The sequence below is a fragment of the Anas platyrhynchos genome, chromosome 2 (assembly GCF_047663525.1).
Source record: "Anas platyrhynchos isolate ZD024472 breed Pekin duck chromosome 2, IASCAAS_PekinDuck_T2T, whole genome shotgun sequence".
Classification (NCBI taxonomy): Eukaryota; Metazoa; Chordata; class Aves; order Anseriformes; family Anatidae; genus Anas; species Anas platyrhynchos.
Window position 1 is genome coordinate 135,221,656 of NC_092588.1, and position 10,910 is coordinate 135,232,565.

Consider the following 10,910-nt stretch of genomic DNA (forward strand, 5'->3'; position numbering starts at 1 on the left):
GTTCACAGCAAAGCTGCTTTCGTGTCCACAGTGAAATGTTTCAGTTTTCAATACATTAGACAACCACATTGAGACTCCTCTTGCATCTTTTTTTCTTGAAGGAAGAGTAAAGTCTGGTCGCAATATCTCAGCTTTCTTGATTCGTATACACTGAATATATCTGAGAAGGTAATGTTGGTTTCTAGCAGAGGCAGAGCACTTTGCTTGTTAGTTCTCCATTTAACTTGTAGTCAACAGCGCTGTGGAAAGAGGCCTGCACTGGTGCAGTGGGGATGTCGAGGAGGGAGACTCAGAACGGGCCAGCATTTGGGATGGCCTGAAATCTAAACCTTTTCAGTAGAGAGCAGAGAAATTAAGCTTAAATGGTATGGCACCAGCCAACCTGGATGAATATTTTAAGTTTGAGCAACGGGGAAAAAGTATGGGGGGGAGGAGGGTTGTCCTGTATTGAAAGGGGTCAGCAGGTGTGGCTTTATGAGAAGGCAGCCCAGGCTATGATACCAGTGTGCAGTATTAAAATATTTAAAGTATTAAAAAAAACACACGTATTCTGAAAGTCGATAGCTGCTTCGTTTTGGTGTCTCTTGTCCCATACCATCGCTGCGAGGCTGGTGGCTGGAGGCGATGAAGGGAACATCGCCGCCCCCCTTCTCCTGTCAGCGCCCCCGACCCTGCGGTTACGGTGCTAAACGGCTGGATGCCCGCGGGCCCTGCCGACCCTGGCCGGCTGGAGGCGGCGCTGCCAGCCTTCATCGCCGCCCTGCCCTGCGGAGACAGGCGCTGAGGCGGTCGCGCAGCCGTGCGCCGAAGCCCAGCCCTCCGCCATGTCGGGCCGAGGGCCGCCCCGCCCGCGTTGCCAGGGGAGCGCCCGCCGCCATGAGCGCCAAGCGGCTGCAGCAGCAGGTGGAGGCGCTGAGCCGCTCGGCCAGGCACTGTGAGTGTCGGGGCGTTTGCTGCCCCTCGGCAGCCCCCCCCCGCGTTGTCCCCCTTTAGCTTCTGGTCCCCCGAGGGTCGTTTGGTGACTTTACGCGCTCCCATCCCTTAGGAGCAGCAAATGGCGGGTTGGGGGCGGTTTGAGCATCGCCAGGACCCGGTGGATGCCTGAGGCGGCTGGGAGCTGTGGCTTTCCTGGACACGCCGCCGATTAACAGCTTAGGGTATAAAATGTGCTTTCTTGTTTCGGCTCGGCAGTTAATAAAAATGAGGTGGAATGCCTCATCAAGCTCTTCGACACGTTGGTGACCACGTCCAGCGACCGGTTTGGTACAGTAGGCTTCGATCGCAACATGTTCAGGGATACCCTGCACAGGACGTTCGGCATGACGGATGACATGGTTATGGACAGAGGTGAGATCAGTAGACTCAAAAAGGTTGTAAAACTCATTTTTAGTCCTTGGGCAGCTGTTTTTGAATAAGTGATCCCTAAAACAGTGCCCTTGAAGACTTTCCGGGTTATATTAAACTAATTCCCATCTGTTTTCTGATTCCTACAAGAATAGTGGATCCCTATAGCCAAGAAAACACCACTGATCACTGCCAAAGTTGACAACAGAAAAGTTTTATGTGGACTGTGCCACAATAGTTCCAAGTAGTTGCCCAGTGTGAGTTTAGTTGGCAGGGAGATAGAAGGTCCGAAGAACCCATACAGAAGGGAAAAAAGTACATGGTAGACCCAATGAGCATGCCTGGACAAAATAGCGCCATCCCACCCATGTAAGGATGGCAAAGGAAGAGCCATGCACAAGCACTGCTGAGTAAAGGATACCTTTATTTCTGTACATAGAATAGTTTTCCCATGGTTTAGGATAGCTCATGGTCTCATACAAGGGAGATCTGCCAGAGAGGCAGCTGGAGTGCTAGCATTTGGATGCTTATAGCCCAGTCACCATTAGTGTCGTGACAGAAGAGGGCAGCGTGGTGTCATTCTCCTCTTTCCTGCTGTGATCCACCAAGGAGTTAGTCATTGCAGCTGGTGGATGGATGGATCTGTCTTAGAATTGAAGTCCCAGAAAAGTACTCCGGTAGAGTGGATAACTTCTGAAACAGAGGTGCTCTGAACGACGCTGGAGATACTAGTCAGGCAGTAGAGGGCGATGAGAGTGATGAGCCAACATAAATACTTGACAATACAGAGATTAATGAAATGAGGGCCTTATTTGCAGTTGATGAATGATGTCTGATGTATAGGTGTCCAGAAGAAGATGTGAAGAAGGCATGAGACTGTCATCCTTTTCGATCTCAGGTCTCCAGAAGAGACCCCTTGGTTCAACTTTTTCCAGCTCTTTAACAGGAGAGTGTTTAAATGAAAACACCATTTTATGCAAAAAAAATCATGTTTCTTGGAAAATGCACTACATGGACACATTCTTAATATTTTAATGCTTACAAAGGGTTGATTTCAGTTTGCAAAAGTAAGACTTTTTTTTCCAGTTCTGTTGGCTCTCCATGTAAAGGAGTAATTAATCCTCTGTATGCAAATAAGCCTTAATGTAAGGCATATTGGTTTATTTGGGTTTTGTCTGCATGGAAGCATGCTTCCTGTAGTTATTAAAGTCTGTAAAGTAACAGATCAAAGAAAATACATTATCCCAGCAGGATTCTGGAGTGAAAGATCAGTAGACAGAGTGGTGAAATCCTCTTTATTGTTATGGCTTAGAAAGATTTGAGAAGGGTGTTTGTACCTTGCTGAAAGCAGAAAACCATTTTCAGGAAAAAAAAAAAAAAGTTTTTATATATTTTAACTGAATTTAAGTTTTTGTTTTGTTTTGTTTTGTTTTCTTTCTTTGTATTTTCCTATTATTATAAATTTAAAATGTATCTAATAACTTCCCAGTGTTCCGCACTTTCGATAGAGACAATGATAGCTGCATCAGTGTGGAGGAATGGGTGGAAGGCTTATCAGTATTTCTTCGGGGGACATTGGAAGAAAGGATTAAATGTAAGGTTTATCTGCATGATAATATTTAGTAGTTATCATAGAATTTATGACTATTAAATTATACATCATTTCCACTATAATTTGTTAGTTACTCAAAAAGAATTTAGTAATTGAAGAGTTTTCTTCTGTCAAGCTCAATAAAAACTGAGTTCTGAAATAGTTTTTTTGAAACAGATTATTCTGTGCAAACAGCCACCTTATTTTGTTGCTGACAAAGAAAAGCTTGTTCTATTGTATAGTTTAGAGAGAATATATGTTTTTGTATTCACACACAAAATCAGAAGTAAACAGATGTAGGACGAGGGTGGTGTTGGCTGAGTAACAGTCTCCTCAGGCCAGCTGAGATCTGTGCCAGCATTCATTTACTTGCCCAGTGGGGGGCACAGCAGCAGTTGTATTAATTCTAGCAGTTCTTCAGCTTGGAAGCAGAGATGGAAAAACTGTGAATCTGTTTGCAAGATGGTCTTGAGGACCTCCAGAGTAATGATGGAAAAAGAAGATAGAGGAAAAAAAATGCAAGAACCCTAGAATTCTAGGATTAAAAAAAAAAAAAAAAAAAAAAGGACTGGAGGGGAGTATAATAGAAAAAAGATGACAGCATTTATTTCCATAGTTCCCTGGCTGCAGCATCAGCCATCCATAATATGCTATATAATGTCATCATAAGGCATTGCTTTGGAAGGTGGCCTGGGATGTCACCCCGCTAGAAACAACCACAGTCTATAAAATACGCAGCCTTGTTGTAAGCACTCTAGGATACGCTGCCATGTGGTGGTACACAGTGTTGTTTGTCCTAAGTGTATGCTAGTACAATTTTTGCCCTTAGACAAAGTCTTTGCCTGGAAAAAAAAAATAATCTGTGTCTCAAAACTGAAAAACTTTTGTTTGTTTTTTAAATAAGTTTTGTGAAGGATAGTAAAATTTGTTATGGTCCTAGATTTCTGATTTTAGGGAGGCAGAAGCAATTAAAATAGAAATTAGGCAGATACTCATACAGGAAATATTCCATTGTAGAGATTTTCGCTTTGCATTTAGAGATGCTTCAGTTGTTTTTTCCATGCCTGTACAACTCATTTTTTTCCTCTACTTTTCCAAACCAGTTTCTGAAATAACTAGGATATACTGGAAGATGGACTTCTAAACTAAAACCTCATTTATACTCTAAAAGACTACTCTTAGAGGTGTTAAGATCTGTAGGTTAGTACGGTTTCTAAAAAACAAAGGTTATTTATTATGTATCTGAGCAGAAATAGATTTTAACTATAATGGGTTAGTAGGCAGTAATAGACCAGTATCACATGTGATACATACATTTCATATAGAAATTTTATATGCTCAAGACATATGCTGTATTACATACAGTTCCTGTTTTCTGTCTGTAGGCAACAGCTTTAATGATGTGTGATATAGTTGGTATGAACTTTAAATTGATTTATCTTTTGAAAAGACTGTTTTGAGGTTTATGACCTGAATGGTGACGGATACATTTCAAGAGAGGAGATGTTTCAGATGCTGAAAAACAGCCTACTCAAGCAGCCATCAGAAGAAGATCCTGATGAGGGAATTAAGGACTTGGTAGACATAGCACTGAAGAAAATGGCAAGTACTTTCTCATTGTGATACTTGAGCATCTTCAACCATTCAGACCTTAGGAGCATTCTTACGAGGTAACAAAACACTGTTATCTGCTTTACAGTGGGGTTCTGAGCCACAGAGTAAGTTACGTACCTAGGATAAACAAGTCTAGTAAGGAAAGCTAGAAGTATAATCCAGATCCAATGAGTCCCAGTCCAGTGTCCTCACACAAAACTATTAATTTATTATGTGAACATATTATAAATGGTATGTAAAAACTTGCACGTGTAACTGCACATGCACATGTGCATGGTCAAAAGAAAAGCCCAATCAAAAGCAGAAAATTCAGAAGCACAATCTGTAGTTATTCCTGCATTAGGCATTTATAGTAACATTACTATTAATTACATTTGTATTTTATCAATTGAGCATGGAATGTCTGTGCTCAGTTGATATACTCTATTAGAATTGTAACATCAAGGGTTATTCATATAGCACCTGTCTTCCTGTGATTAATCTAGGATATCTGAATCAGCCAGGGGCTGTGCTTCACCATTTTCTTCAAAACAAAGAATAAAACTTCCCCTCCAATGGTGTTGTTCAAAACATCTTGCGTAAAAACGGATCTCCAATCCCAAATCCTTTTATTTAACCCCATTTTTTCATTTCTCACACTCACCCCTGTTGCACAGCCTCAGCTGAAAGGTCCCTCTTAGCTTTAGTTCTTGACGGTGCTGAGTCTGTCTCATGCAGAATACGAGATGACAGCAATTACTCATCTTTGGAGCACCTACATGCTCAGCTTCCTACAGGTTGCATCCAAAATGAATGTCACCACATTCTGGGTGGTTGGTAAGTAGATTACAAGAAGTCCAAGCCCAAGCAATACCCTCTAGACCTAATGAAATATTCCTACATGTAGGAAAATACCATAAACTAATCATGTCCATAATCCTATTTCAGCTTTTCCATGAGAACTTCAGAAAGCTCCGATACATGTTGGAAGGTCCAGATCTGATTTGGCTGCTAGGCAGTTACCTGAGTAGGATATTACTGCCTACCTTAAATAACTACACAATTAATTATTAAATAACAAGAAAGGCATTTGTGGAATCCATCACTCAAAGAACAAAAAACTGCTCATTGACCAGTGCCTGTAGGTACAACTGCATTGTGATTAAGGATATATTCAGTCCCGTGATAGATTTTCATACTTAAAGGTATTTGTAGAGGACGTGCTCATGGTAGAAATGTAGAGCATACTCAAGCAATTTTCCATTTCTTTTAAGCAGACGGGCAGGCTGTCCTGTTCAGGACATTTTATCCTCCTGTTACCTCTTTTTAAGTGTCCTACTTTTATTTATTCCAGTGCATCTGTGGTTAAGATTTGTCTGTGAGATTCTCAGTTCAAGCTCTTCCCATGTTGGAAGTTTTGCCTTCTCTGGAATTCTGTTAGCAAAGCCATAAGAGATGGTTGAGCTTGCTTCATCTTTTATGGCTTAGGTAGAGGCTAATTACACAGATCTTGTCTGAGCAGAGATTGGTGTCCCAATGGGACATCAATTTTTGCATATACTCAAAAAAAAAATCCATTTGAATAAAACATTAGTTAAACAAAAAGAAAATTACTACAAGTAATCATCCTTTGCTAAAGAGTTCTCCTTTTATAGGACCATGATCATGATGGCAAGCTTTCTTTTGCGGACTTTGAAAAAGCTGTGAGAGATGATAATCTTCTCTTAGAAGCCTTTGGACCATGTCTGCCGGACATAAAGGTACGCCAGCCTTGGGTTTAAAAATATGTGCAAATAACTTCTCTATTAAGCATCTATGCATATCATAGTATTCACTGTCATTACATGGGGTCTGCTGAATTCAGTGGATAAATGCTTCAGCTGTGAGCTGCGCATGTGCTGAGTTCACATCTGCCTTTCACAGGACAGATGTTTCCTGATACAGTAAAACTTTGGCACCAGAGAATGTAAAAAACACACACTGTTACTTGGCACTTTTGTCTTCTGGGACAGCAACATAATGAATGATTCTCAGTAAGCATCTTCCCAGGCTAAGAAAATGAGACTATTCTCTTGGAAGAGTTTATCTGAAACCTCTTCAGAAATGCAGGTTTTATTTTTCTTTCTTCAGCGCTACTGGCACCACTGCCATCAATATTTTGGGAGAGACTGGTAGCTTTCTGAAAAAAAATACCTTGGGAGTGTCATCTCAGACTGCAGCAACGGTATTCTTAAACAAAGCCAAGGTGGATGGAACTCTTTAGCAATACATCTAATTCAATTTAGGGATTTTTTCCCCCCCATAAGATGGTAATTTAAGGCATGCTCATTTATTTATTCAGTAAGTCAAACTGATGAGACCATTTCTAATCTCTAGGAGTATTTTTTTCACTTATCTATCATTACCCTATTTAACTGCATTACATTTTTAAATACCAACAGTCATAGAGATGGAAAACAGGATTTTGAAATACATGCAATAATTCACAGAAACAGAAAAGTTCTGTGAAACTGTTGAAAACGAGGCAAGCTTTTATCTGCTGGAAACCTGTGTTTTCCTTTCCTGCCAGCTCACCTACCAGGTAGGCCAGACAGGAGGAAGGCATCTCATAGCCCTGATTGCAGGCTGAGTTATCTCGGGTCACCTGCAAAGCAGCTTCCTTCTGGCAGGCTGTCAGGAGAGTTTCAGTGACCCAGAGTCAGTACTTTGATTTCTTTTTTACACCAATGAGAAGCTTTAGAAACAGCTTCTAAATCAAATTTACGTTTACTAATTAGAATAGAAAAATAACTTGCTTTTTGTCAAAGTTGGTGATAAACCAGGCATACAGTTCAGGCCAGTCATGACTCAGCCTGATTCTTGCTTCCACTCTTTGCATCTTCTGCTCTACACCCTACCCAACTGTTGCCTTTTTACTAGGTCTATACTTTTGTAGATAAAGACAACTTATGTATTCTTACGTACCCCCAAACCAATGAACAGAAGCATTACATGAAGAAAGCTTGAAATTTTAATCAACTGAAAACATTTCTTTTATTCTCTTTTTAATTAAAAAAAAATAACAGGGCAGTTTGGCATTTGAAAAGAAAACCTTCAAGGGAAATCGTAAACTGTAACACCATGTGGAATACTGTTGCAAGCATTCTCTTCTTCATGGTATAGTAAAAATAAAAACAACGCAGAACTAGTGATTTCAATATTGCTTTATTGTAAAAAAATATTGAATAAATAGAATTTGCTTATATTAAACTGCCTGACCACATTTATTTTATTATGAGGTACACAGGAAAAGATTGCTGCAGTATCATACTGCTTTATTCATTCCAGAAAATATAAACTGATACAGTTTTTAACAGGGAATTGCTTGGAAATGCAATATAAGTTACTTTTTTACATTAAAAAATAAAATATTTTAGATTATATCCTTTATAAAAGGCTGTAGAAAGATACTGCTAGCAGTATCTATATTCTTCTTCTCTGCTTTACAAGTGGCTTGGCAGAACTATTGTCTGGCTTTTCCACAGGTGTTCTTGAAACAGACTCTGCTACCTAAATGGGAAAGAAAAAAAAAGATTTTGAGTAAACTGTAAACATTCTTTTCTAATAATGCTAGTTTTAGAGTAAGGCTGTGTCTCTAATATTGGAGTACAGGGAGGCATATGTTATTAGAATCACACTTGTGTTGACTTTTCCTGTAGAAAAGGGGGAAAAGTAACACCAAAGGCAGTACTAAACACAGCAAAGCTAAAACTCTCAGAAGATACTAAGTGTTGGCAACACCTTTAAAAACAATCAAAAAAAAAAAAACAACAAACACATTGAACCACGCACACAAACTGATTTCAGATGCTCAGTGATAGTTATTTTATCATCCCTCTCAATCCCAGAGGTATTTCAAAGTAAGGTTTGCTACACTTTTTGGACTTGGGTATTTGGGAGGAAAAGGGAAAGGATAGGGACAACGTGTTTTGGCACACATTTTAGAAATAGACTTCTTAAAAGTCTGTGCTTGAAAATGAGAAATCAGGACTTTAAGAATCCATACCTCTTCCAGTTTATTTCGAATTAACATGGCTGAAGTATTCAGGGAATCATCATCCATATCCACCTTAGGTATTTCTGGTAGCTGCGGGCCAATGATGACTTCAGTATTATCCGTATTTGTTTCAATGAGGGCAAATTTGTTACTTTCTTCTCTCTTCCTCTTACGTTCCTGCAGGTGAGTTGTCCGAGGCATAAACCTGCCAATCCCACTGTCAGCTACAGCTGTTCTTTGCCGAATTAAAGGCACAGGAGGACCGTGCCCCCCTGGGGGTACATTTCGAGTTAGCAATGTGCTCTGACCACAGCACGCAGAAGTTTCAGCACGGTGGCTGTCATACTGGGGGAGTGTCAACAGGCTCCAATTCTGACTCCCAGAAGGACATCCCATGTTTTGGGATACCCCATGAGAATCTGGAAAGCAGGACGGATCCCAGTCACTAGTTGCACATGATCCTGAGGTACTCCACTGACGGCAGTGTGCGGGGTCGGTCTTCTTAGGCCCCTCGATCTTCTTTAACACAAAGCAATCTTTAAAACAAAGAAACAAAGTAGCTTCACTGTTTTAGGTCACTATTAGTTCCAGCATTTAATTACAACACAAGCAATAGCAGTGATACTTCATTCCCTGTAAACAATCTGTGATTCTTCTTTCTTAAGTGGCACCTTAAGAAATAACCTCTTGCAATGATATCAAAATGCATAAGCCAAGAAAGAAGAAGCCCGTGCCTGGCACTTGGCTTATTTTAAGCCTGCCCAGTCTTCACTGCTGCTTGGGAACTCCACAGCACAGTAGTTTAACCCATTCTTCCAGTGCCAAAATGCAAGCTAGAAAAGTTTGCGGTTTTGGGTTTTTTGCCTTTTTTAAAGCTTCTGGTATTATCACCTTCCTTAGAAAAAATATTTCTGGATATGCCTGAAAAAGTTGGAACAAGGGTAGAAAAGTGATCCTAAGTTTTCTGGCACTGCTTTAAATTTCTGATAATGTTTTCAAAAGAAAAAAAAGGAAACAAGGAGGTTTTAAGCTTATGCATTATGCTTATGGATTTTTTTATTTTTTGTATCAACTAGAACCTAAAAGTTGCTTTCACAAAGATGGATGGATACCTAGAAATAATTCAAAGATGTCTCCATTCTGCTGCAAGCATACTTTAAATGCATCTTTTAAAAAAGCTAAATACAAAGCATTTGCTTTAACAGGCAGTTTTGCTTTTACCACAACCCACCCTCCGCTGAAATGAGACATTAAAATTCTATAAGAAACTGAAATACAAACCTCTTTGGTTTGTTGCTTTTGCTATGTACTTTCTTCTGTCCTGCAACTTCTCCCTAGTTTCTTGGACTGTTTCAAATTCCGGAGCGTAGCACACGTGCAGCAAACTCCCAAAGAAACTTCGTTCATCCATTTTTTTCTTGGCCACCCTGGAGTGAATTAAACCGTATTAGCAAAACTGAGAATTTTACTTCAACTCTCTAGAATCTAAACGAAGAGGGGGTAAAAAATTAACAAGAGGCAGGTATTGCTCCACACCATACCTTGCACACTGGACTTTTTGGAATTTTATAAGATAAACTTCAGTAAATTGCTCAGCTGGATATTCATCCAGAGCGTGATACTCCTCAATGGCACCATATAACGCAAATTGCTCCACTAGCTCCTTCATAACACCTAACGCCGGGACTCCTTGGATTAGCAAGTAGCGAGACTCCAGGTTGATAGTGTAAACCTGGAAGAAGTAAGAGTATTACAGAGCGTTCACATTGTTGCTTTATTGCAAGTAACGACTCAAGGGATTTACGTATGTCCCCACATCCTGCCAGGATGCTGCCCGTCCCCCTGTACAACGTTTTGACCCTTGTCCGGTCACTCAGGACTCGGGGGAGCCCCGCGGCACCGCCTCACACCCCCCCCACCCCCCCCTCCGGCCGCCCCGGCCTGGTTCGGGCCCCACCTTCACTGCCCGCGGCCGCCGCCCCTCGCGGTACTTGGCGCGGGAGCCGCAGGCCGCCAGCTGCTCGTGGTGCCGGCACGCGCCGCCCGGCCCGGTTCCCGTACCGGGCCCGGTGCCGGTGCCGGTGCCGCTGCTGCCCCCCCCCGCCGCCGCCATCTTCTCCCCGCCCAGGCCGGACCCGGTACCGGCACCGCTGCCGGCCGCCATCTTGTCACCTCAGCCGCCCGCCCAAGCGCGCAGCCAATCAGGCGGCGAGCACAGCGGGCGCTCTCCTCTCATTGGTCCTCCCCCGGGGCGGGACGCGCCGCCGTCCATAGGAGCCGCGGCGCTCGATGGAGGAGCCAATCAGAGGAAGGCACAGCGCGCACGCCGCGCTCCGATTGGCCGGC

The 10,910-nt window shown here is 41.9% G+C and overlaps 2 protein-coding genes across 2 annotated transcripts; one reads left to right on the plus strand and one right to left on the minus strand.

Annotated features, from left to right (window-relative positions):
* The first annotated feature begins 213 nt into the window (after positions 1 to 213).
* On the plus strand, positions 214 to 7,777 carry CLXN (calaxin). The gene is made up of 6 exons (XM_038174910.2): positions 214 to 934; positions 1,192 to 1,347; positions 2,834 to 2,938; positions 4,386 to 4,537; positions 6,184 to 6,288; positions 7,594 to 7,777. The coding sequence occupies exons 1-6, from the start codon at positions 625 to 627 to the stop codon at positions 7,642 to 7,644; spliced, it is 879 nt and encodes a 292-aa protein (XP_038030838.2). The 5' UTR covers positions 214 to 624; the 3' UTR covers positions 7,645 to 7,777.
* Positions 7,714 to 10,873, minus strand: RBM48 (RNA binding motif protein 48). The gene is made up of 5 exons (XM_038174909.2): positions 10,522 to 10,873; positions 10,106 to 10,296; positions 9,846 to 9,991; positions 8,574 to 9,100; positions 7,714 to 8,077 (listed from the first exon to the last, which is right to left on the minus strand). Exons 1-5 carry the CDS (start codon positions 10,726 to 10,728, stop codon positions 7,991 to 7,993), a joined length of 1,158 nt encoding a protein of 385 aa, XP_038030837.2. The 5' UTR covers positions 10,729 to 10,873; the 3' UTR covers positions 7,714 to 7,990.
* Positions 10,874 to 10,910: the final 37 nt, after the last annotated feature.